The sequence below is a fragment of the Perissodus microlepis genome, chromosome 17 (assembly GCF_051167445.1).
Source record: "Perissodus microlepis isolate ML-2025 ecotype Zambia chromosome 17, ASM5116744v1, whole genome shotgun sequence".
Lineage (NCBI taxonomy): Eukaryota > Metazoa > Chordata > Actinopteri > Cichliformes > Cichlidae > Perissodus > Perissodus microlepis.
Window position 1 is genome coordinate 7,963,478 of NC_140477.1, and position 27,464 is coordinate 7,990,941.

Sequence of the window (27,464 nt, forward strand, 5' to 3'; positions counted from 1 at the left end):
CGACTCACGGACCGGTACCAGTCCATGGCCCGGGGGTTGGGGACCGCTGCTCTGAAGTATTTGTAAATCATAATGGTGAATTTAACCTTAGGGATGAAAGATGTTTAAAAACTGTTGTTCATCCAATGGCCTCTGGAGTCTGTGAGTCAACATGTTTTCTATAGCTGTGGTCACAATTGCAAAGACTTCTGTTGCCATGTAAGTCAATGGGAAAACGGATGGCGACAGCTAAAGTGCTCATGTTCTTTGAAAGGTCAATTTTATTAAGACAAACTGCACCTCTAGTGCAGTCTTAATAAAAACTCAAAAACAGAACAGTCAGTTTTGAGGCTTTGAAGAAAAATATTTATTACAAGCGTTTTTACATCACAAAGCATTTTTGCTGATTATTTCAGAGCAATGGTAGTGAACAGCTGGGCTGAATATGGAAAATACTGGTGGGTCTGCCAGTCATTTTAGAAATTGTACACCAATAGTGGAATATATGTGGCACTGTTATTGAATAGCATGGCACGTAACTGAAGAAAGTGGCACTGTCTTAGTTGTTTCTCATAACATATTGAGAGTTCTTTTCACTATTAAAACATTTTTTTAATCATAGACTTCAAGCAAAACAACCATTTTAAACGTGGATATAAAAATAGCAGTATTAAAATCTTAACTTAGTATGTACATTTTAATTTTGTATTATGTTTTAAATAATTATTTGGTTAGTTTCTATGTTCTACGTTATTAACCTTTGTGCCACTTTAATACAGAAAAGATACTGCTGCAAAAATTAAATGAACATAAAACATTATTTTAAAAAGTAAAACTGAATAGCAAAAGCTGAAATTAAAGTTTAACTTCTCCACCGCCAGCTGTACATAATCTGAAGCAAAAGGTGTTCAACTTTATCAGTCCGTGCATTATCTTAGTGCTGAAAATCAGTAAGACCCAGTACTGAGGCCACCTTTGAACACACACGCACACACACACACAAAAACTATATGTTGCACATCTTTTTTGTGGTCCTACGAGTTGAAATTAAAGACGTCTTGTTTCAGTCGATATAGGCCTGAAATACGATATGCATTTTGAATTTGGCCATACACTACATGTTAGTGCTGCCATTCTAATCTCAGATTTGATCTGTGTAAACCACCATACATACTGAAAATCTTGACCGCATTGTTTGGCATTGTGCAGATTCTCAAGTAAATACACTCTGGTGTTTTTAAGAAATTATACAGTTTTTGGACCGTTGACTCTTCTGCCGACCAGTCTGTGGGCCATGGCTCTGGGAAGAAAGGGCCGTGACCCTTGTTGGGTAGTCCTCTGCATAGTAGCGCACAGTAGATCGGGGCTGAGGGATTGGCTGACCTAGAAAATAGCCCTCTTCCTCAGAGTCCGATGATGAGGAAGAGCAAGTAGAGCATGAGTCATCCTCATCTCTGTAGAGCCCCATGAAGTGCTCAACCCGTGGGTCATTATGCATCGAGCTCCCAAGCATATAGTCAGATCGAGTTTGGGGATAAGCAACTGGCAACCTGTGTGAAGGATGTTGCAGGAGCATAGCACCATATGGCGGACTGACAAGACCTTGCTGTTGGGGCTCATACGGCCTCTGCGCCTTCTCCAAAGGCACCATGTGAAGGGCATTGTCTGACCGAGTCTTGCGGCTCCTATGGTGCCTGCCTGACCGGTGGTGGTGCTGCCTGTTGCGCCCTATGTGGCTTGTCGGGCGGATTCTTTCTCTGCCCATCTCATCTGGGCAGTATGCCCTCCTGTGTGGCTTCTCACTCATGGGGTGCTTTCTGATATTGACCTCATATCCATCATTATATCCATTATCCACAGTGTCTTCTGAGAACTTGACCATCTGAGGGGGCCGGGATTGGGACTTGCTTCTCCTCAGAGCTGGAGCATGAACAAAGGTGGCAGGAAGGTCTTCCGAATGTGGAGACAATGAGTGAATGCCACCTTGTGTGTCTCCCCTCAATGTCAGTGCTATTTCTTCCTCGTCTTCTTCATTTCCCTTGTCCAGTTTTAGATTGAGGGAATTGGCACTGTGATGAAGATGAGAGGAATTAAACGTTCCCATGTTGCTCATCTTTTCACAGTTCTCTGCCACCAATGGATTCTGCATGGGATGAAGGGTATAGACTGAAGGTCTGTCCCTCCCATCTCCATCCACTGATGCACCTAAGGAGGATGAACAAGGAAGGTCAATTTTGAGCTTTTTTTTTTTAATAAAACAAAACAATTAAATTCATATAAACATCTCCTTACCAGTGATATTTGAAAGAGCCAGGGAATCCATGGAGTCTCCAACACTCTTTTCAACATTTCTCAGCTCATCAGCAATACACTCCAAAGAGTCTTCATACCACTGTCTGCTGTCTGCCCAGAAGGCCTGTCTTGCCCCAGACTGGTCCTGATCTTGGTCCAACTCCAATTCTTGGATCTTTCTGGCACTGGCAGGACCTGGGTGGCTCCCATAGGCTGAATCTCCCAGCCCGTCCTGCGATTGGGCCCAATACATTTCAGGCAGGTTCTTCTTGCTCATCAGTCCAGGGCTAAGGCTGTTGGCTCGGGATTGGCTGGAAGAATGACTCTGGGTGGGACTGGCAGGAGTGGGAGAAGCAATCCCCATAGATGTAGTATCGGGCTTTAGCCAGGGATCAGACACACTTATTAGCCTGTTTGTGTCACCAGAAAGACTAGGAGATTTTTGGGATGGTTGCTGAAGTTGGTGAACCATCCCGCGGTCACCAAACTTGAGTAGAAGCTGAGTCATATAGTCTTCATGCTGGGCCCACTCTTCTGGATCCTCCTCTCCCCCTGCATCTGGCTCCTCCCGCTCTCGCCAGAACCTCTCCTCATCCAGGCCGAAATGAGCAAGCTTACGCCCTACAATATCAATGTCACCATCGGCGTCTGCTTCACCCTCACCATCTTCATGCTTGTGCTCAAACGAGGGGACGGTGGCAGGAGGATTAAAAAGCTGTGACTGCCTCCATTGTTCAGCTGGCCTGCTGCTCTTCCCCATACGAACACTGCGCCGGGATTCACGTGAACGAGCAGACTGGAATGCAGAATCAGATGAGTCTGAGGCATGAATGTCTTCCCCCTGGCTGCAGGCCTTTGAGCAATAGATGCGACCTTGCTTGGGCAGGAATGGGCAACCCAGCAAGGATGTCTTACACTGGGCACAACAGAAGCACTGGTCAGTGGCATGCCAGTGTACACCTTCATAGGTCATCTGGGCATGGTCAACACCTATATGATATGATTAAAAAAAATTAAGTACACAAAAGAATACATCAGTGGGACCTTGTTTTTAGTATAGGGGAATGAAGTGAAAATATAACTTACCAATGTTTTCACCACAGGATTCACAGTACTCTGCGTACAATGACTCAAAGCACCCACAGCAGTAGGGCCTTCCATCCTTCATGATGTACCGCTGGCCTCCTAGCATTGTCCCACACTCAAAACAGGCAAAGTGCTTCATGTGCCAATGACGACCCTCTGCTTCAGTGCACTCATCTGCAAAGATGATCTAACGGGAAAAGCATATTCTAATGTTAATTATGAGGAATCCTTTTAAAACATTAACAGTACCCAGTATACCATTACTGCCATTTACCTCATCACAGGAAGAACATCGCGGTTTTAGAAGCTCAGCGTGGTGTCTGCCGCAGAGGATCTTGCCACTATGGTAGAAATAGATCAGATCCACCAAGAGTTCTTGACACGTGGCACACACGAAGCACGCCGGGTGCCAGCAGGGGTTCGGTCCTGCTCTGGATGCAAAAATTGCCATCTCCCCTCCCTTGATGTCTCCACAGCACTGATAAACACAACAGATAACCCATGAGATTCCAAAGGCGGGAGGGAATACTGAGAGTTCATTGAGAACATAGCCCTGCTTAGGTGATAAATACCCTACCTTGAGAATAAATGTGTGGGGGTAAATAAAGAAACAATTGCATAGAGGAATGACATTTTACAGTACGTGTAAGATACAGTTAATACCCACGACCCGTGCAGGGCAAACAAAGAAGAGATAAATGAGATGAGATAGATATTCAAAATATATCATATATCTGCTGACATTCCATTTGCAGTGATGCTAAGACAAAGAAGGCCAAACAACAGGTTGTCACAGTGCAAATGCCAAAGGAGTGTATTTAAAAACGCATCAGTGACTCCTATTTAATGATAATCCTCAATGAAAGGTAATCTTTTCACGGCAACACAGCTTGCTATTAAAAAAGATTGCACATGTAAATCTTCCCGAGTTACAACACTTTGCAAGTAGGTAAATGTGTTCATTTTAAAAAAGAAAACACGAATCTAGCCCTGCTTTACTAACGGAAGATTAGAGGACAAGCTCAAACTTATTTGGCTTTCTCTGGATTTCAATCAGCGGCTGTTTACTCTGCAATGAAACCCTCAATTATTCATTAGACATTACTGAGGAAGTGGGCAGCATTTTTGTCCTGTAATCTTAAAACAGAAAGCACTCGACCTTGGTTCTAAGTGGAAGACTCATATGACTCTGCAGAGATGGCCCGAGCATGTCTGAACGTAGAGTCTTTATATAACTAGGCAGAGTTATGAGACACCCATAGGCAGCATGGGATTGCGTGCCCAGCTGTTAACCATTATTATACAAGGGTGAACAGAAAGGGGCTTTGGATATGGGGGTGTTGCCTGTCGCTGAAAGTCAGGCACCAGGAAACTAGAGCCTGACAAAGTGTGTGTCCAATTGTCTTCATGATATATTTTTGAATCGCATGTGCAGTAGAAGCATGGCTGTCTGAGTTAGAGGGTGATAACAGCTTGCAGAGGCTGAGTGAATACACATGCATTTCCGATGTGCCTAACCACATGCGTGTGGCCGCTGGTCATCATGTTAGTCCGTTCAGTGTCTGCGACCTTGGATCCCCATGTTAGCAACTGTTTTCAGATGGTGACAGACTTAATCTGCCTGTCTGGGGGAATACACATGGCCACATTTCATCTGTTCTTCTTGGATACCCGACAGAGGATGTGGCTCACTTGCTTGAATTTGGCGGAAGCTACACAATACTAATATTTACATCTGCTGCACTGAAGGGAAGTTTTTCAAAAACATGATCAAGGATGGTTTGACTGGCACTAAATGTTACGCATCGCTAAATGAGCGGTATAAAATAAGAGATTGGGCTTTAGGATTGTTGCCATTTTTGTTGTTTGCTCCTTGTGACTTCAGCTGGAAAATGGAACCAAGGTGGCTCTTTTCCCAAAAGTCCAACTTTCCAAAAAATATTTACAAATAATCATGAAAAAAAATTGGCCTGTCCACATAAAGGCAAAAAACAAAAAAAAAGCCATCTCCACATCGCCATAAAGTCTTACAACCAGCTGCATATACTGTAAACAAACAGTAAATTTGGAATTATATACCACAAAGTGTGACTGCTTTGGAAAAAACTGGATTTGAAGACTATGGTAAGAATAACTTATTAACCTTTGGATTCTTGTTGCAGTCTGTCACGCTGGGATATAGTGGGGCAGGAGGAAATTGGCTGATTTCCTCATGAAAAACTAGCTTGTCTACTTGGTTTAAACACGATCCTCCCAATTTCCTTGTTTCCTCTCTCGCCCTACCTAACAAGGAAGTTTATGTCGATGATTAAAGCCGCTACACTAGCCAATCAGGTTGTTCTTTGGGTTGCCAGGCATTTGGATTGGATAGAGGATGTTAGTAGCACATGATATAAATAACTTAAGACCCTGTAAATTATTACCACGTGGCTATGTGAGTGTTAAGTGATGCTAGGTCTTTTAGTGCACTTACAGCATGCGGGTATATGTGTGGTTATGAGTATTCATGTGTAGCACCTACATTTTCACAGCGGGTGTGTTGCAGAGCTCGGGGTAGAACTTTGGGTGTTCCTCTCCCCAGGGCCTCTCTCTTCCTCTGAGTGCTAAACATGTGGAGCTCCCTCTTTTCTTCCTCTGTTAGAGAGTGGCAGTAACGCACCTGTTGATAAAAGGAAGAAAAAAAAAAGAGAGAAACAAAAAGGTCAATTTAGATGAGGAAGATGAGAAACGGCATCTTGAGACCTCCAGCAATTACTGCTGATGTTTTGGCTTTCATCTTTTCATGCAACTTTGGGGAAAATTATCACAGCGAGTCCATATGTGGCTGGAAAAGGGTTTAATTAATGTCAATCCTCCTCAAGGTTGCGTTGAAAGGATGACATGAGCAATACACAAACCCTTCCTCCGTGTTTAGAGCGAGTGATGAAGGTTCAGATAAAAAGGACCAGGACTGTCCTAACAACCAGCTCGGTTGTTCTCTAAACAACAGTAAACGATGTGTGAGCTCATACGCGCGCACACACACAGATGCACACGCTCACTGCCTTCCATGCGCACAAAGCGCTTATCCCTTCTAACCACAGTTACGCAAGGAATCCTCGGGCAGTTTGCTTCCACAACCACCAGGTCTGCCAACAAACGTCATCAAACCGCTCAGTCAAACATTGTTTGTGTGTACCTATTGTGTGCATAGATGTCAGTGGACCCCTTCCCTCCCCCATGCTGGTGATAACACTCGACCATATCGCCTAATGTAAACTCTATTAACACAGATGTGAAAGGGGTGCTGGTTTACACACCATAAAGCCATGTAGAAGAGGCTGGCTTGTGCTTTACTGTCACATTTGGGCTTTTTTGGTTTTGTTTTTTTTTGTTTTTTTAAACCAGGGTTGAGGGAATGTAGCCCTTGTTTCAGCTTAACTATAAAAAGAACAGCAAGATTGTGTGATATTTACTCAACTGCTGGATTTGGTTTATGAAAACACCTGAAAATAGAAAAAAAATGCTGCAAACAGAAGTGATCAAACTGCTGCGGAAGTGAGAAGCTAACAGTAAACGGCTAATAGCATACATGTGTCTATAGTATTAGATAAATCCTCTGCTTCTTTTAAGCTTGTTTCAGAGTAATCCTTGAGATGTTTTGGTTTCTGTCACTTCCGCAACTGTTCCGTCACCTTATCGTCTCTCCAAAGACACTTCCATCATGGCTTTTTTTCAACTTCTGTTGCATGTTTTTTTAATTCCCTTTATGTTTTATTCAACTTTTTGTGTTTATGTTTTTTTTCCAACAGCTGTTGTATTTTGTGGGCTTTTGCACCATTTGTGTATTTGCTGGTGTTTTCCTAAGTTGCACTGCATTTGACCTCTCAGATCATCTTTAGAATTGTGTGTAAAAAAAACAAAAAACAAAACCCCAAAAATCAGCTGTAACACATTCAAAAACCTTCTTAGACTGAACTAAGTTATAAGAAAATGCCAGAAAAAGGCAACTTTTTTAAAGCAATAGTCACACATGAATGTTAGTTTCATCGTATCTTGGCTGAGCTCCGTATTTCCTCTTCAGTTCTCATATGTTCTGTCTCTTTTCTATAAAGATCTCTACCTCGTTGTCATGCGGCGGCAGCTGGTATAGGAGCTGTCTGATTCTGTGTTTCTCTCCTGGGCTGTTGACGTATGGCACCTTGTCTTCTGGCAGGCAGGCGAAATACATCTGGACCTGGAGATGGAGACATGTTAAATGGAATTTTGTCAAATCACCGGCAGATTGATCTTTTCAAGAGGAAACAAAAGACGAGGAGTTTTTCCTCTTTCTTCTATTCAGGTGAAGGATATCAGTGGAGAATGACTGCAGACACAGCATCGCTCCTTTTTTTTGTGACACTCCCAGCCAAACATGTCAACCACTCTGCAGTCACAGGCGCCCGACTGTTAAATCTCTCCACATAAAAGGGAGACAGCAAAGGGACTGTAAATGTTAATGTTTGCCTTGGTTAATTTCCCCTGACAGGAGCAATGGAAACACGAACAAACTTTTGTTTGTTGGTGAGCAGTGCCGTGAAGAAAATATAGGAAAATATGCGAGACCGCAGCAATTTCTAACTGAAATGGGATGAATGCGTTCACCGTATTTACACTACTGGATGCAAAAAAATTGTTTTAAAAATCTACAGCTAGATGTTAAGTTGAGCATGCAGCACTACTAATCTGCTATTAGGGCATAGGGAATGCACTGTGCACATAACCTTGTTTGAACTAAACTAAAAGCATGCTATCAACTTGCAGGTTTTCACAAAAAAAAAAAAAAATCCTTTCAGCTAAAATTTGGATGTTTGTACCCATTCAAAGACAACACTGGGAGACATAGCAGTGAGACAAAAAGCAAGTGTGTGTTTTTCATAATGGTCAAATTAAGTAATTTGGGAATTAAGGTCCTACCTGTTCAGGCCTGAGTCCTGGTGGCACCCACGCATACTCTTCCAACGCACATCCGGAGTCATCATCTGAGGTGGAGCTCCTCTGGAAGCCCACGGATATCTTCCCCATCTTCCCCCCAGTGCGAGTTTCCATCTCGGGGCCTCGGGGTAAAGGACGCTCCCCTCTCTCACCGCGCTCCAGGTTCATCACACACGGGTGCTGCAAGAAAACAAAGAAGGATTAGGAGTCATAAAGAACAGACCCAGCCTTTCATTCATATATGCTTTTTAGCCCTCCTCTGTTTGCTTCATATACTTTCTCTAATTACACACAAAGTTCTGGCTTTTACCTTCTTGGCACCAGTTGGCTGGGATACTGCTGATCTGGGATTTTTTTTTTTTGCACTTACTGTAAAGTCCTCCGAATTTCTTAAAAGCCTCCAATCCGCCAATTAGTTTTAATCTCTGTTTCTTCTCCTTTCTCAACAAGATAATTGCTCTTATCCCAGCGCTGTTTTTAGAGTTTAACATAATGGCTAGAAAAATACGAGAAGAGCAAAGAGCAAACAGAGAAGAAAGGACAAGCTCTCCGTGGCATCTCACAGAATCCTTCCACGATTCAAACCTCTTGAGTCATGCTCAAAAATAGCTAATATGTTATTTTCCATCCATTAGTGTACTTTATCAGGCTTCCTTTGTTTATTCCATTACAGGATCATGCTGGAAGAGTGAAAATTGTCCATCTTCAAAGGATACTCGAGACAAACTCTGATGAAAGATTTATAATGGAAAAATCATACCAGGCTCCCCCCCTTATGGTAAGCATGCAGGACACAGTTTGCAATAAGCAGTTTAAAAAAGTCTGTCATTTCTTTTTAAGTGGAGATGTATACACCATGATACATTTACTTGACTTGTGCCTATTGCAACATCAACAAAAGGTAGATGCCAGAGAGATGGAAAGAGCACTGGAAAACTATGTCATTCTTATGACATAGTTTATAAATGAAGTGGTTGTGATACGATCACCTGTAAGTTCACAAATCAAGCACTGAAGCGGATCGGATGTCAAGTTAGGCGAAGAACAGATACAGAGATTACAGAACTTGATTTACTGGGTTGACTTGTGTTGTGCATAATAAATAATTTCAGGATCACTCTACTGTCAGTAAAAAGAGGCTTGGTTTAATCTAAGCTAGTAATACTCTGACATAACAAGATGCAGCTGAAATTTCCATCTGTTAGCCACGAGGCATCTGTTGGTCTTATCCTCTATGCTAGCGAGGCTTGAAGCCTATCAAGCAGCTGTAAGGATGCCCACGTGCGGTGATCACTGCACGGAGTTTATAGTGACGTTCATAATAATTCAAAAATAACAATGAATGATTTAGTGGTGTGGAGAACTGCATGCGCCCACTCGACTGCGGTGTGACTCCGCTGTCAGCCGCCTTTCAAGCAGCTTTTGTTGTTTCTCTGTACAAGCTGATAACAGTCGTACATGACTGGAGGTCAATCCATCTTGTTGTGTGTCTCCCACCTTTATTGACCTGAGAACAACTTTGGTCTCGAAGGTGTCGAAAACAGCTTCTCTTCTGGCCCTGCCCTCTTTGACATGCAAATCCAGACCAGAAAAGGGCTCGTTTGGGGTAAAGCAGTCAGAAATCTTACACCGGCCCACCTCGCTGGATTGATCGTTCACAAAAGAGCAACACCATTGGGGACATTATAGTCTCGATAGCTGCCATTGACCAAAATATTGAGTGTTAACTATGCCTGTAGAACTTGCAAACTTACTCAGACAAAGATTTGTGCAGTGTGATACCCAGTCACTTGTGGACTGGGCAAAAATAATTAGAGTGGGAGGTAATGGTTAAGGACTGTTAGGAACTGTTGAACTGTGTCAAAGAAACAAGCAAAGACAGAAAAAAAAACGCAACCACAAGAATGAGTTTCCCCTTCAAAAGGTTAACTATCAGCCGCAACTGAACTCACAATGCAAAGTGGAAAGCCTGGGGAGTGAGGTGAGCAGGCTGGCAGGGTTTCCTCCACCACAATCCAACCCCCCTAAGAAGACAGGTATTAACATACCCATAATTAGCATACAGTTGAATAAAGCCCAGGGCTTCAAAACTTGAAATTTACAGATTACAAATGCTGTTTAAGGTCTAAACCACAGCTCTTATCATAGGACAAAGGGTTTTTTGAGTGTCGCTTTGTTCCTCAGTGACTAATCTATCAGGTTTTATGGTAGAATAGATAATGTTATCACTCAGAAGCTTTTCTTTACTTGTTCTGCTTTATCTCATCTAACCTAGTTAAGACCAGTAAGTAGATGTAGATGAGTAATTCTTCTTATAAAGATTATTTAATGCCATTAAATTAGCAATAATATAGTTGTTTCTGAATTGGTTTGAAGGCCTGAGGGCTAAAACTTAAAACCTTAAATATCACTGTCTGTGTGGGTTTTTTTTTTAATACACCTTTGTATGAAGCAGCAGGTACCCATTATTTTCATAATAGGATTAGCACTGTCGGACATCCCTATCATGTAAGTAAAATAAAGCAGGAAATGCCTTTTTTTTTTAAAGACACTAAAACCAGAAAATGGGTGAAACATTGAGGTGCTCGTATTACAGTCAGTTAGACATTAGCTGATCAGTTTGAGGGTGGCTTGCTTATAGTTTAGCAGCTCTAACACTTTCCGTCTGCCCCGCGGCTCTCCTGCTTCTCATCCCACTAACAGGAGAAAAAGGTGACTGCGGATTCCTGAGCCAACATACACAGCAACTCACATTTCACCATGTCACCTCTTGGCAATAACACAATGACTGCCTTTGTGGAAAACAAAAACAAAAAAAAATGTCCACCTATTCGGCTGAATGCAGCAGCAGGGTCACAACGAAGACGTCACAGGAGGAGGTTAAACATGCTAAAAAAAAAGAAGACGTTTAAAGAATCACATCATTGGGGATGTGTAAACAGGGGCCAGATGTAGCCAGCTAACTTAACCATGTGTGACTCTCCCACTTATCTGACCGTTTTCTGGGGGTACTCCGTCATCGAGTGAGTCAAATGTTATTTTCAAATGAAGTAAAAGGAAGAGTTCCCAACAACAGTTAAAGCTTAGTTACCTGCAGTTCATATAATGGTCTATAAGTATTAGAATAAAAATAAATAAACAAAAAAGAAGTTTTTTTCTGAGTGCTGTAAGATTTGATTTAGGAAAACAATTAGATTGCGGAGTTCAAAGGCTGAGGTCACTGCTCTTTGACTGCTAAAGAGTGTTATTTTAAAGCCAAATGGGTGTCAGGGGGTGCAGAGGAGATTAACACAGTCGGGAGTAAGACCACCTGCACAGCCTCTCAAAAAACTGTACACACCGCCTCAAGATGCTAAAATAAGACATGTTTTTAAAATACAAAGCATACATACACACACAGGTTCCTCCTAAGTGTGCGTAATGGCTGGACCTGTGGAAGAATTTTCCACCAGCAGAGGTTCAAACGTGTTTGCAAGTTTCAGTAAGTTTCGCCTACTCATCCACTTTTCTCTTACCTCCAGGAACAGCATCTCCCTTTCCATCCTTTGCATAAAGCCCTCATTCACTTCCAGAATTCCCTGGTCGTGCAGCTCTGGCTACATGTCTGCTGCATCAAGCCCAGTGGATCCACATTCTAATCAGATCCAGATCCCACTCAGTCAGGAAGTGTCCCACGCCAAAGTCTCAACCTTTGAAAGTCAACATCAGCTATGATGAGAGCCTAAGAGGAGGATAGCTCTCACTCTGGAGCAGGATAACAACTCAGTTAGGAATCCAAATTTTTTAAGGTCCAGTGAGCGATGAGTGAGGCCAGGGAGGGCGACGTCTATCTGTAGTGTCTCTGATCCCACTGTGAGAGTGTGCTCTTGGGGCAGCCAAGCCTTGTCAGCCCCTCCCTCAGTCCCCCTGCCTGCCACTACACTTCAATCACTCACACAACACACACACACACACACACACACACACACACACACACACACACACACACAACCTTCAGAGTCAACACCCCCTTCCCTATCTCTACACCCCTTTCCCCTGACACCAAGCCCTCCACCCTGCACCCCCTCCCCCTCTCCTAGACTAGCTGAAGGATTCCTGAGAGCCAGATGACATGTTCACTCTCCTCTCTCACACTTTCTCTTTGTCTCTATCAGTCTGTCCTGTCTTTCCAAAACATCTTGTACTGCAAGCCACAAAACTGTTCATGTCGACCCTGCCACTTTCAACTTTCAGAGTAACTGTTCAACTTCAAAAGCGATTTCTATTTTTTTTTTTTTTTTAAATATATAGCGTTTTGAAATACTCACATATGTTTATGATGAACTCCCTTCCTCTTCACTTTCCAGTTAGGGATTAAAATTCTATTTATAATGCGAGTGGCTGCTCGCTTTCACCGTGGTTCCTGGGGTCATCCACTTTGATGAATCTCATGCCATTTGCTCTAATAATGTTGCATTAATTTGTCCTCATCTGCTGATTAGATCATGTGGTGGGTAATCGGTTCTAGGTCCAGCTGCTCCACTATCTCATCTAAAAAAAAAAAAAAAACCAACAACTTACGCTCAAAAAAAGGGGGAAATTAAGAGTACTTTAAAGGTTTGATTGTAAATGCTACTTGATGAAAATGAGGCATCACTGATAAAAGAAATCTGAGATAAATTATGGTACATTTAAACAGCTAATTTAAACTTATGATGACATATTTTGCCCACTAGGGGCAGCAATGACAAACTATAAATCCAACTAATGTACAATACTAATCCTGGAGAACTATTAAATAGGGTAGAACAAGACTTCAAAGACTATATAGTTTATAATAGGTGAGTAAGTATCTTGTTTAGAGATCTAGTATCCAACATCATTCATTTTACCATCATCCATCCATCATTTATTTAATCACATTACTATGGTTATCCGTAAAAGTGTGCCATCTGTTGTAAATGTCCAGTCAACATACCATGAAATTATGGGGATGGTTGTCACTTTTGTAGCCTTTTATTTGTTAATATTAATGGAGAGCACCCTGAATTGATTTTAGCACATTTATAGCCATTGCAACACACTAGCTCCTTTCTTTTTTCAGCCATTCTGTTGACTGTTGTGCTGCCATGCTCAAGATCATTGCCTTGCTACATGAGCCAACTTGGGCCTAGTTTTAACTGTTTGACAGAGATTTAACTCTAGAACACTTTGATATACAGAGGAGTTCATGGTCCAATCACCGCAAAACAAGCCCAAATCATCACCCCTCCACCACCCTGCCTCAAAACTGGTATGAAGTTTTTAAGCTGATATGATGCGAATGGTGCTGTGCATTAAAGTCAAGCATCTCTTTGGTCTTGTCTGTTTAAAGGACATCGTTCTAGAAGTCTCCTGTTTTTTTCAGATGCAGCTTTCCAAAACCAAGCCATGCTGCCATGGTCTTTTTAGAATGAAGCGTCGTTCTCCTGGCAGCCCTTTCAAGCAATCCATACCTGTTCTGTGATCTTCTAATTGTACTGACTTGAACTTTAACAACTGAGGCCTGTGGAGCCTGAGATGGAATCTTGGGGTTTTTAATCAGTTTCTCTGACCACTACATGGTGTGAGGTCTGAGGTGAGCCTGCTGGGATGTCCACTCCTGGGAAGACTGTGGCACACCTGAATATTCAAGACCAACAAACTGGCAAAACCTTTGCTCTAAATCCTTCTATCTACAGAAGCTGCTAAAAACCAAAATAATAAAATTAAAAAGATGCTTTAAAAGGTTTTTAAACCTGACTTGACTTCCTTCGCTATAAATGATCCACTTTCACATACAAGGATTCATGTGACCCACTGTTTATATAAAAATATTGATAATAGCAACTTTGGGTCTTTGCCAACATATCGACACCTGACACACTCTGTGTTTGGAGGTGTTCAGTCATTTAAAAGCAGCTTGTCCATTAGACAGCTCCTTGGGTCTTGTTTGTGTTTCACCAGTTAAATGTTGACCTTGCTTCCCCTCAAGTCTCAACTCATCCATCTCAGGAAATTCTCACGCAGAGGATCTGTCGGGTTCAGCCCATCTCGGACATTACCAAGAAAAAGGGGTCCCCTCCATCCTCATCTCTCACTCCACAATGATGGTATTGTCAAACTCCCAACAATCTGGCAGAACCAGGTGTAAAGAGCTCAGATCTACAATGACACCCGAAGGTGACGCTTGCATTAGTAGAGATCAAATGTGAAAAGTTACACTTATTCTTCCATGGTGGAAAAAATAACGCATGAAGCCAACGAAGAAGAATAATCTGTATGCAAACAGAATTCGCTGAGATGAGCCTAGGGAAGTTTGATGTGATTATTTGGACAAGCTCGCCATCATCCGTCATTGTGAAAGGCTGAAAAGCAGCAATGGCTTCATTTAAACAGTCAAAAATGAATAATGAGTTTACTCGATTGTCCAGCAGACAAAGACGCCTTCTCCTCTGGCGACCCCGAAAAAGTTGCTTGTGGAGAGGGCAAAAGAGCTGTTTGTCACATGTCGGATTACCTGTTACAAATGAGAAATGACTCAGTTAGCTAATTAGCTTAGGAAAGTGAGATAGAGAATGGGGATCTCTGTGTGCTTAGAGATGGGACTGTCTATGTGTGTTGCCAGCACGGCCTTCTTTCCTGGCATACCAACACATATTTGAAATTGAGAGAAGAGACAGCGGAGCCTGGCAGTCCAGTTAGAGGGTAAACCTTTCAGAAAAGCTCGAGTTTTCCAGGAGTCTTGGCACTGCACTGCAAAAGCCACTTTGTGTTTAACCCTCAGAGAGATGTGCATTAAGTTTCCTAAGATATTTATCTGGATATGCATTTCAAAAGCTTGGCAAATCTTATTCCAGGTAGACAGGTAGAGAAGGGAACCTATTTTTGTGATAGACAGCAACTTAATTCAGATAATGAAACCAGCCAATGAGCGGGTGAGGAATGCTCCTGGCTGAATGGAGGACAGATGAGTGGCTTTATACCAGACAATAGGCAAATATCTGCCTTTCAGACGGGGCCTGGGCTTGTGGCCAGAGACCTATGGTTCTTAAGAAAACATAAAAGGACAGTTGACCTTACTGTCTCCTCTGCCTCTTCCTAGAGAGAAACGAGGGTCTGACAGAGCAGAAAGACTCCTTTTTAATTCAGATTTATTAATCTTACAGGTGTTGGTTTGCTTATCTGTTGTAAATTTAAAGAAACACGATGATAGAGACATTAAAAGTTGCTTTATTCTTCTTGGCCTTTTAATCTTAACAGCAAACCTCATACAAACCTGAACTTTAATTCATTAAGATTATCCTGTAGTTTTATTGCTTGACAATATCTTTTTAATGGGTGTAAGTCATTTTGAGGCAAATATTTCATGTTTTAGGTCTCTGCAAAGCGATTAGACATGTGCAGAATAGATGATGTTTAGGCTTCATTCACATGTCTTAGGCTAATGACTAGCATCTTGCTAATGGAGAGTTTATGCAGTGACATTTGACCCCAGGGCTTAGTGCATGAGCACAGATGCGTGAAAATCACACACAGCTGGGATTTTGTTAAAAACAGACCCTTTTTAATGTTGTAAAATGCAAGTACTCAGTGTTATTCTGCATTCGGTTGCTTTTTCAAAAACAGCTAAAAACAGAACTTAATCCCATCTTGTTCAACAACAGGTAAAAACTACTGATTTTAAATGAGAAGTGACTGGAGCACGGGTTCTTGATTCCTTTTTACACAGCCTTGGCTGATATCCAGTAACATTACTGGCTCAAAATATCGGTCTAAATTCAGTAAAGTCCAAAGCAATTTGGACAGAAACCTTTTGATCAGGTCTCAAAGGACTTTGTGAGCAGAGTTTTATTTCCTTGGCATAAGCTTCGGACTGTGGTTCAGACAAGATCTCCTGGCCTTTTCTAAACTTGAAATCCAAGAGTCTAGACTACACATAAGCTGCACACAAATGCACACACACAGCACACTTACTTACGCTTTCTGGCTGCACTTTTTTTTTTTAAATTTCTATATCTTTTGGAACACAGCTTGGCTGGCAATTCAGACTTTTCCTGACCTTTCTTGTAGAGGGAAGGGTTACAAAGCAAACGATGCTCCATTCCAGCAGTGATCTTCTCCATTCTCATTTATAACAGTCATTCACACCTGCAGTCTGTCAGCTTTGTTTCAACCCCAAGGGGCAACACTTTACCTGATCCCTTAGAATGCTAATACAAGGAGGAAATCGCCCCCTGGTTGCTCAAAACCGAAATCAACAAGGACAGTGGCATGTCTCAACATGCTGCAGGACAGGTTGTCATAAAAGCTCAAGCAGATCATTCCTGATGTTAAAGTAGCGTAAAGTGCAAATACATGATGAAATACACCAGATTGTGCAAACAGTTCTCCAGGATTAAAGAAAACATATGCTTTTAAGCAAGAACTAGTATGTCTTCCAAAGGTTATTGTCTTCAGTGGCAACTTTCAGTGCTAATCTATGTCCGTTGCGTTAACTACTCCCTATTCTGATAAGGAAACGGCTCAGACAGTTTGCTTTTAAATAAGTGGTTTGCACTATGTCAAACTGATGCCTTAAGCAAGGCTAGTGTCTGCTAACCAATTACCTAAAGATCCTGACACAACAAGCAATACTGCAGACCTAGAAACTGACAGCCACAGACAGAAAGAGGTACTTTCGGCTGCTTCCTCATTACCAAGGATTGCCGCAGCGGATTGATCTGAATGTTTGATTTGGCACACATTTTTACGCAGTGTGCCCCCCATTTACCCAGGTTTGGGACCAGCACTATAGATCCCACCAGCTAGTGTATAGGAGTACACTAGCTGGTGGGATGCATGAGGCTAGGTTTGTGTCTATATAGACAAATGCACCTAGTTATGAAAATCAAAACTTTCTTTAGTTTTTTTAGAAACTTTTTGTCTTATATTACTGGGAATATAACTCAGTTATCAACATCAACACCCATGGGACAAACCTCTCTTACTTAAATCTGACTTGAAAAATACAGTTTTCACAAGTGTTTAGCTTCAGCCACATGTACCCTTACTCACACTGAGACCTGCGTCAATTCACATCCATTACATTTTACTGATTTCTACATTCAGCCCTATTCACGCTGACAGACGCCTCACAGCAGCCTTTCACACCAGGAAATGGGATCTTTAGCCCTCGCTAACAAGGCCCACCAGCCCGACTCGCTGCTGCAAATCAGGTCTGTGGAAGTGTGGAGAAGCTTGGAGGTTTTTGCCACATCAGTGTTAATATTCCTTGACACTCCCCGGTTGAGTGTAATTTAAGTTTAAAGTCATAAAACCCTCTGTTGAGATTTGTTAACCACTCCAGGGTGTTACCTACACACCTCTGGGGCAACAGAGGGGGTAATAAAAGTGCTATAAAATGCAAGGGTTTGTCAGATGTCATTGGAGCTTTGGTAGGCATTGGGTTTGGAAGCTACACTTTTCTTGTCTTAGTCTTACTTTTACCAACTATAATTCAAAATTGGAAATTCTTCAAGTTCTTCAAGATGTTCTGATTTGGAGTATGGGAGTGTTGCTTGATATGTGACTCAAGCACATGTAGTTACCGACAGATTAAACTACTGTAAACTACAACACTGAAAGTTTGACACTGGCTTAAGAAAAGCAGTATACAATGTACACAGTGCTTTTCCTGTAGTTTTTACAGTTGCACTCAGCACGTTTCAGATACATTTTAGCTGCCAAATCTAATGAAAATGTCCCAATTTTAGTCCCATTTAGGCCGCACAGGTAGGCTTTAGCTGTATAATAACAACCTTTTAAATGTGATGAGTCTGTCTTAAATAAGAGTACTTTTACACTCCATTGCAATGACGAACTAGAACATCAATGAGAAACACAATGGAAAAATGGGAATACATCTTGAAGCCAAACATGTTGTCATCCTAGTGCTGCGTGTGTGCGTGCACACTGAAGAGAAGAGAGAGAAAAGAGTCTTGTGCCTCCCGTCCAGCTCTAATTTGATATTGTTAAGTGATGTATTCCTTCTTTAATAAAAGCCAGGCTAGAAGATATTTTAACCGAGGCTTTGAGAGGAGTGTGTGTGGGTTGGAATAATTTTTTTTAAAAAAGAAAAAAGAGGCAGATATGCAGATATTTATAACTATAACAGAACAGAGGTGAGTGAGTGACTGCTGATGAAGATGAAAAATGTCAAGAACCACGTTATCTCGTACTTGTTAACAGGAGAAATGGGCTGCTGATTTGCTTCACTTGAATGGCTAAAAAAAGCCGGGCCTTTCTGATTAGACTTCTACAAAATATTGTTAGAGGGAGATAAAAGCTGCTCTTTTGAGGGAAAAAGTCACAAAGAAACTGCTTTTAGCCCAGATACTGTACTTAAGGATGACAAACTACAACAGAAAAAGGACCCAACATATCTTGCTCTTGGAAACACAGAAATGAGAGTCCAACCATCCAGCTGCGTTGGCTCGAAGTAGGCTCTTTTATTATTTTTGCTGATCTCCTCTACGTTGACTTAAGTCAGCATTGTTATTGCTGTTACAAAAAGTCCCTCTCTCTTGCTGCAAGTATCCATTTGACTGATTTACAGTGTGTCACATGTTTCAGCCAAAAGAAACAGATAAATCAGGGTTTTAATGAGCTATGCCACTCAAAGTGAGATGCAAGTATTTCCTAATGAAAATAAAATTAAAAATAACAAGAAGGAGGGAGATGTAAATGTAAAAACAGTCACATCTGATGACACATCCTGCAAGACAACTTACGGAGTTGCATCACATTTACTATGGGAAAGCTGTTGGCGTGTGCATGCGTGTGTGTCTGTGTGTCTGTGTGTGCACAAGTCCCCCATCAAGTCAGTATAAGAGATAGATGTGGGCCAGGGATTGGGGTTGTGTACACAGAGGCTTAATGACAGGACCCTGAAGGGATGGCACATCAGTCAAGCAGAACAGACCAACACACACACACAAACGTACACACATAAACCGGCTGTGCGTTATAATGCCGGCACCCTCGCTTTCCCATAATTTAGCGGTGGAAACCCAAGAGCTGGGAAAGACGGGTCTGACCAAGTTTGCAGCCCCGGGCACTTTGTCACACTCGGCCTGCAGTCTGGCCTGCACGGGCTGGCACAGTTCTCAAAGCTGCTTGTAGTTGGGAGAAGGGTGTGTATGTGAAACCATACAGCAGAGCTTTTAGTTTCACTGCGCATTCCAAAGCCCCATTTGTGCAGATTTCTACTAGAGATTTTGAAAGGAGACTGATAAAAGAACAGCTGAGCGACGGCAACTTGACCCGGCACGGCAACGCAAACATTCTGACGGCAAGTTTGGGTTGCAGGGGGGTGACAGATATCGAGGCTGTGTGCTATATGAAAGTGGCTTTGAGCTGTGTGCTTCAATAAAGTCGCTATCACAGGGAAAGTGGCGTGACTGGTCATTTTGTAAGGTTGTTTCTCTCTCCTTCTACTACCCAGCAACTGCAGTTGAATTTGGCCAGGCAGACCATGTTGGCATTCCACACTGACCCTCGAGTAGCGGGCCTGAGGTTCATGGGTAAACAGACCCACTGTTTGGTGGGCTTTGGAGCCTGTCTCACCCTCTCCCTGTCTGCTTCTCTCTTTAAACCCCCCTGCCCCTCGTCTTTCTTCTCAGCCGGGCATATCCTCAGTTGGCCTCTCTGTTAATTCAGACCTACCTGACAGTTCTGACTAAAACCTTCTGGGTTTACTATCAGTCCCGCTCAGCAATGGGCTTTGCTCTCTAAACACACAACGAAAACTAATCTGCAACAGATGGGAGACGAACTGGGAAGGAAGTAGCATAAAAGGATATAGAGCATATTTGTACCCCTCTGAACCAAACGATAGGGTTTCAGCGAACTTCCAGGCAAAGCCCGAGGAGGGTTGTAATGATGTGCACAGCGGCTGCTCCCAGGAGCTTAACAGCACGTATTACTTGGGGATATGAGCTGTCCATCCACAACCAGATGTCTGAAAGGCCCCGAGGGTGGAAAGGGTGGGGGGTAGTCCTGGGGGTTTCCTCTACAACACTCCAAAAGATGCATGTAAAGTCTCAAATAATTAAAAACAAATGCAAAACACACAAATGCAACGATACATAGCCGTTTACACACACAAACAGGGCCCCACATTTTGTTTTCCACGGTTGGTTGATTTGAGATAATGAACCCCTCTTTTTCTCCCCCCTCAGTTTACTGTCTGGTTTTGGAGGTCATTCGTGTAAACACAAGAGACATTTATTTACCACCTCATTAATGCAAGTGGTAATTTAACCCCATTTTCACAGGCAGAAAAAAAAGGAACAGATGGATCTCACAACACAGAAATGCAGACAAATCACTGTTTGGATTTGTTTTGTGAAGAGCACTTGGAAAACCCCCAAAAGCTTTCATCAGCTAACCTCTCTGGATGAAAATCTGGTACATTCTCCGTGTCTTGGAGGAGAAATTGTCCCGGCAGAAGGATACACCACAGCTTGATTGCTTGCCACAGAACACAAAGGCAGCTAGGGGCTTATTATGTAAGATGGGAAAGTCATTTAAGATGAAGCTGCGTTCCTATGCAACCTTGAATGGTAATGAATGTACATTGGCCTCTTTTTCTCCCCACTTGAGAGCAGCAGAGAGAGGATGCAAACCGACAAACACCTCCAGGTCTCCAAAACAAAATCGGAAGGGCTATAATGTTAAACTCCAAATCAGGAGGCCACTAATGATGCCTATGTCCATCTCCATATACAGCCTGCTGTGAAAAGAAGTGAAGTGATTGTCAAAAATATTAATTAGAGATGTTTTGAACATTTAATACTGAAAGTTGTGACTCTACAAGTCCTCAAGCAAAAGCAGCATCCACAGCTTTTTGGTAAATTTGGTGATAGTGCTGTAATTTTCCCCACCCTCATTTATATCGCATTTATCACAACAGGCCATTTCCTGAGTCTGGGTGGCATCAGATTGGATGGAGCCATTTCCCCTCTGAATGAATTAGAGGGCTGCTGGTCCTCTGGGATCGTGTCAGGCAACATGGAGATGCAGCGACAGATAGGGTATGTCCCCACAGACTTCTGCAGAGACAGGCGACCACCCAATGTAATGATAACTAAATATTTCATCATATAAATCACAAGAAATTTGCCAGCTCGTGTTTTTCGCAACGCATTAAACCATCTCGTTTGGTACATCTGCTCCTGTTTTGTGAAGCTGGCTGACAGTGATTAGTTCGTGGGCCTGGAAGAGTCACAAGAAGATCGTGTGCAACGTGAAAGAGAGGTGAAATGCTAAAGAGAGCGAGGCAAGGGAAGGGAGAAAGACGAAAATTCTCTGAAAGCAGGGGAAAGGAGCAGGCTGTCCCTGATTAGGTCTGAGTTGAGACATTCAACTCGGTCTTAGCCTCGGGAACACAATGTCAAACACATGAGACCAATTTGGGGAAAGAGGGGCTGAAGCTGAGCCATGTTTGCTGATGCACGCTCTGAAACAGCAAGCGCAGATTCACAAATAAGAAGATTTCCTGAACTCTGACCTGAAACCATGTAACTGTTATGTTTCTGACATAGCTCCCTCCTTTAAATAACACTCTTTTCTGGCAAATGTTCCTAAATAACGGCTTTGTGTATCCAACACCCAAAACAGAGAGCGGGAGTTGCCAGTTTGGCTTGGATGCACAGCGTGTTAACTCGGTTTCTAAAAAACTAACTTTAATATTATCCATAGGATGATCTCAGTCTCTTTTTTTCTTTTTCTTTTTTGTTACTGAGGCAAAAACATGAAGCCACAAAACATCAAACTGTGAAACATGATCACCAAAATTGGAAGAGGTTTTCCCATCATAACAGCAATGCTACGTGATTGATGTCGCCCTCAACAACCAACAAGAGCCCAGAATCTAAGGAAGAGACCTTTTTATGTTTTTCCCAATCAAAAACAAAACTAAAAGCTATCATTTGTGTTCTGCCTCAGGGTGGTCATTTCAATGGGGAATAATTACGTGGTTTTTGCAGCGAAATCTCATCTTCCTATACGAGACTCTCCTTCTATCTATACTGTTTACCTCTCACTTGGGCTTTAAAGCCTTTCAATTATTATCATCTAATAATCATCACCTTTAATGTCTCGCTAACTGCCGAGGCTGGCGACTGGCAGTGTCTGGGCAGGTGTGTGTGTGTGGCTTTAATCATCATCAAATAGAGCTGTGTGTATAGGTAATTAACTTGGTGCCAAATTGACTCTCACTCACAGGCACGAGTCGGGAACTCTAAACACACCTCAGCTTTGCGTCACTTAGCAAGCGCTGCGGGCAACTTCATTTCAGCTCCGCTGCATGTTTTGACACAGAGTTGAGCTCAATTCCCTCTCCGAGTCCATTACTCAGCGTCTGATATTCCTCTAAACCCCGAATTACTTTTCTTCTCCACAAGCTGACCATAATACAAGGCTTGTGGAGCCAATGTGGCCTGCAGGGTTTGGTCTGAAACCACTTAACGAGCACAAGGATCACGATTAGTGTTTGTAGATCGAGGATTGCTGTCTCAGCCCCCACATGAACATGAATGACCTGACCGATGCCGGTGCCTGACAGGCATTTCAATCACATGTACTTAAAAAACAAAACAAATAATGGTTAATTTAACAATCTGCTAGTCTCTGGATTAACCTTCAGTATCCAAAACGTCAGGAAAATGCACAGAAAGTCTTATTTCTGTTGCTCGCATAGCTTTGAAACATTCAAGAAAACGTCTGTTCTTCATTGTTCCCTGTGCTGTCGCTCCAGCTCAGTAATTGGACCTTCACTGTTTGGCCCTCTGCACACAACTACAGGGGATAGCTGCTTGGCAAGCATATGTGTGTATACACGTGTGTGTGTGTGTTTGTGTGTCTGTGTGTGTGTGTCTGTTTTCTGAGGTTTGGAATGATTTACACAACCCCACACTCGATTAATTCCAGTATGACAGAACAAACTTGCCTGTGTGTACGCATGTTGGTCTTAGGCTGAGAGAGGTGCACAGACTGAACAGTGTTGCCTTACTAATAGGTCGCTCAGTTTTTTTTTCTCCTGTCTCTCGCACTCTTATGAACACACATATACAAACACACACGCCGTTCACATTTGTGCTTATGTTTCTTATTAGGTTCGATTTATTTAATCTTATGCCAATCTTTCCTCCAAGTTAAACACTGGGACACAAGAAGGGTGTAAAGTCTGCGCAACCCCCCCCCCGAAGATGTTAGCCCAGTAGCAAACCATCCTAGTATACACTATTATGTTTCGAAAAGTATGGATTTTAAATGGGATGCCCTTCTCTAAAAGTTACCTAATGACCATGAAAGAGGTTTTCTTGCAACTTTTTGGACTGAATTTTTTAAGTTCCAAAAAAAAAAAAAAAAAAAAAAAAGTGTGAAAACAGCACATCCTGAGCTCTTCATGCAGCTTTACTGCTGTGATCAGTTGAGGTGTTTAAGCCAGTGGTTCTAAATCCAGAACACCCTTGTCGCTGAGTAGGAAAGGTTTTCCAGGACAGTGTCCAACAATATCAAAACAATCTCCAGGCTGGATTTCCTCTCTGGCACTCAAACCCCACTGGAGAATGAGAATCTGGGTTGCATGTGAGAAGAAAATGAAGAAGTGTAGGACGAAGTTTTCTGTTTCTAATCAAGAGACACCGCTCTGAAAAATGAATCTGTCAAGCTAGAGGCTGTCCACAAACAACAAGCTGCCGAGGCTTTCGTGAAAGCGGAACAAACAAGAAGTCGAGGATTCATTCATAATCTAATCCGCCTCTCCTGCCAAAGCGAGACATGGGTTTTTACTCCATGGAGTCATTCTTGTCTTTGAATAAAGCCTAAAAGGTCATCTCCTTTGCATCTGCTTCATAAACTGCCATCTGATTCACATCCTCCTCAGCTAGAAGGCTTCCTTACTCCCCTCATTGTGATATGTTAAAACAAAATGAACCTTTTAGCCCCATTTTTGTTTTGTTTTGGCAAAAGAATTCCATTAAACCTCCCCGTTAAAGGCACAAACTCCTCTAAATGCTGATTTTTTCCTTTCCCCCCTTGCTCTTTGTTTATCCTCATTGCATAAAAAAAAACAGAAAAAAACCCCAACAGCTCTCTGCATCACTAAAAATGATCATCTCTTACTACCTGAGCTACCTGAACTGATAAAGTGAACATCAGATGATAACATCAGATGATAACAGCTGATTTCAGTGCCAGCCCACATCAGCTGATAGCTCAGCTGAAACATATCCAAATGGAAAGTGGGGCAAGCTAATGAAGCTGCTTTAATCTACCTACATACAGCTGTTGCTGCTTCTGCAAGCCGCTTTACAACCCACCTTTTGCGACTTAGCCACATGTTGTCACTGATACTTGAGCTTTTTTTCTTCAGTGAGTGTCTTGCTGCTGCTCTTAAGGACAGAAGATACCACCAATAAAATTACTGCAGCTGGTAATTGTCTTCTGAGATCTGACATCAGTTTAAGTTGTAAAAACACAACTTGTAAAAATGAGGATTAATCTTTTAATGGTTTCTCATGTTTCATACTACGTCTTTGCTGGGCGACAGCCAAAAGTGCAAGTCATGGTTGCAGCAAACTTGTAAAAGATCAATTTAAATGTTGGTACATTTTACAACCATTAAACACAAGTTATGCTCCCTACCTCCAGCTGCATATTCAGAAGATTAGTGAAAAGAGGATTTCAAAAGATATTCTTTTGAACAAACACAAGACAAACCACAGTGTTCAGCATCTATATGAAGGAATCAGTGTCATGTCCCGCAGCCCGCTGAAGTCAAGCCAAAACATACCGATCATTTCAGCTACTGCCTGACTCGACTCTCCCATGTGGTCCAAATGGCTGACCAATTAACAGCAGCTTAACTCCCGAGTCCAAACAGCTATCTCTCTTTCTCACACACACACACACACACACACACACCCACATGAACACATAAGCAGAAAAGCGGATGCACACAAGCATACAAAGTAATGGACATGCTGATCCACAAGCACTTAGACCCAGTACCACACACAGACAAGGACACACACACACAGATACGTACTCATTAACAAAGGCTTAGCATAGCAGCGCGTATACCCCCAGCAAAGTGGAGCACAGTGTGCCTGACTGGCCTCCCACAGAGGGGGAATACACCTCAGTCACCTGATCCTTGGTTGCTCTGATCCTGGATCAACTAACTTTGGGGGCAGTTAACAAGAAGGCTTTATGGGCCGGAGAGCATTTCTGGTAGAGAGTGTTGCTTCAAAATATCCCATTTAAGAGTCTGAATTTAGACAACAGTGTAGATATGTCATTACTCTACTTTACAAGATTTCTCATATGCAAAACCCAGAATTAGACCCACAAGTCTACTGCTCTCACTGCAGCATCTTAGCAATCTCTCTCACCACTAGGTGCCACCACTGGCTTTATTACCTTAACACGTCACCGTAGGACTTACAGTCGCGGTTTTAACTATATTTTATGCACTCTGAGTTAAAAGTCTTAAGCCAAGGGAGAGTAAACATGTTCATCTTGTAACAAATTGACTCCATTGAAAGGGCTGATTAAAGTCTGATGTGGGGCTGAGTATGAAAGAAATGCCTGACTTTGTCAATTGTTTAGCGCGGTTGGAGTGATGTGGCTTCACTCTGTCGTGTGTGTGGATTTTGGGCTGCGGTGTGTCACAACAGATGTACTTCAGAGGAGTTTTGGGAACTTGCAAAGAGAGGGAAAAGGAGCAGTCAGATCGAGAGAGAAAGCGATGGAGCCCACCTGAGTGACAAGAGGCAGCCATACATCTGGAAACCAAAATGAAAACCTCCACTAAAGCGCGTCTTTACGCATGCACATTTTCCAAGTTAAAATCCCCCACCCTGGTTCACAGATCCCCCCCCCAATTTTTTTTCTCTTTTGGGGAAAAAAAATGCCACAGTGCTTCAACGAAGTCTTTCCTTTTTGTTCTCGCCTGTTTGGCCATGAAGTAAACTGAGAGACAGGTAATCTCTCTTGGTTCTTGTTGACGCAGAAACCATGACTTCACAGTAACGCGCACATCACAGTTTACAGAACAAAATGAATTACCGGATCAAACACTCACCCTTAAAGGAGCAACAACTCGATGGCAGCCTGAATATTCCTTTTATCAAAATATAATCACGACTGTGGAGGCATTCGTGCTGGCCGCAAACCGCAAACGCACAACTCCGTCCCGTTCCGCGTCCCGGATCAGCTCAGTGATGATGTTTTCAGTGCATGATCGTGAGTACAGAGAGAGATAATCAGAAGCAGTCTCACCAGGGCTGAGCGCTGCGCAGCTCTGGCATCAAGTTAAGAGCGTCCAGCAATGACATTAACGCTGCACTGCGCCTATTGGCTGGGCTGCCCACCCCCTATTCCTCTCACTCCCTCCTCCATACAGAAACGCACACACGTCCCCTCCCTCTGCTAGAAAGTATACTGTATACCTCCAAGCTATGAGTTTATGGGTATGTTTAGGAAATTAAAAAAGATCACTATTATCTCATACAATAAATGTGGAAAGCGCCATAAAGGATGAGAAGGCCACCACAAACTCACAAGTGATTACCATACAAACAGCCTTTGAGGAACAGAGCAGCAACTGTGCGGTAAAATGCTCTTGCGTTCACCTCTTCTTCATAATTTATGACTTTTACAAGAATATTTGATAGAACAGACTCCCACACCGACCCAACCCCAGTTTCCTTTCCTGTCTGTGGCGTGTATGGCACAGTATATCACACGCTCCATGCAGGAAAGCAGTAGCCTCATGAAACTCAAAACTGACCGTCTGCAGTGATGTGTGGAAGTGTTAGGCACTGCGCAGCCCAGAATGAAAGCATGTTCAGAAGCTCAGTGATCCAAACTAACTTCTTCTAAATGCAGACTCAAACCAATATTCGTCCACTTTAATTAATATAAGATTACACACATTTAAAAACATCTTTTATACATGATGTCATTTTTTGTAACCCACCACAGTCCCACACTTTTTGCTGAATCAGAGGTTCCCTGTTATAGTTCACTTCAGTTTTACTCACAATTAATCAATTACCTCATATATTTGTTCTTAATTCAAAAACCCTTCTTAATTTTTTTTATCT

At 42.4% G+C, this 27,464-nt stretch overlaps 1 protein-coding gene across 3 annotated transcripts; it reads right to left on the reverse strand.

The window, feature by feature from the left end:
• Positions 1-322: 322 nt before the first annotated feature.
• On the reverse strand, positions 323-26,678 carry prickle1b (prickle homolog 1b). 3 transcript variants are annotated; one of them, XM_084910368.1, is made up of 9 exons: positions 26,441-26,678; positions 12,618-12,840; positions 8,293-8,490; positions 7,460-7,573; positions 5,879-6,016; positions 3,632-3,835; positions 3,358-3,544; positions 2,272-3,261; positions 323-2,184 (listed from the first exon to the last, which is right to left on the reverse strand). In XM_084910368.1, the coding sequence occupies exons 3-9, from the start codon at positions 8,476-8,478 to the stop codon at positions 1,217-1,219; spliced, it is 2,787 nt and encodes a 928-aa protein (XP_084766494.1). In that variant the 5' UTR covers positions 8,479-8,490; positions 12,618-12,840; positions 26,441-26,678; the 3' UTR covers positions 323-1,216. The 3 variants fall into 3 exon arrangements, with proteins under 3 accessions (XP_084766494.1, XP_084766493.1, XP_084766495.1); XM_084910367.1 differs by lacking the exon at positions 12,618-12,840; XM_084910369.1 differs by lacking the exons at positions 12,618-12,840; positions 26,441-26,678 and adding an exon at positions 10,263-10,287.
• Positions 26,679-27,464: the final 786 nt, after the last annotated feature.

Bases quoted from the DNA above. Each gene is read 5' to 3' on its own strand.
- prickle1b (XM_084910367.1), bottom strand. From the start codon at position 8,478: ATGAACCTGGAGCGCGGTGAGAGAGGGGAGCGTCCTTTACCCCGAGGC. The intron at 3,545-3,631 runs GTAAATGGCAGT...TTTTCCCGTTAG, and splicing joins GATGTTCTTCCTGTGATGAG to ATCATCTTTGCAGATGAGTG. The intron at 3,262-3,357 runs GTAAGTTATATT...CATATCATATAG, and splicing joins ATCCTGTGGTGAAAACATTG to GTGTTGACCATGCCCAGATG.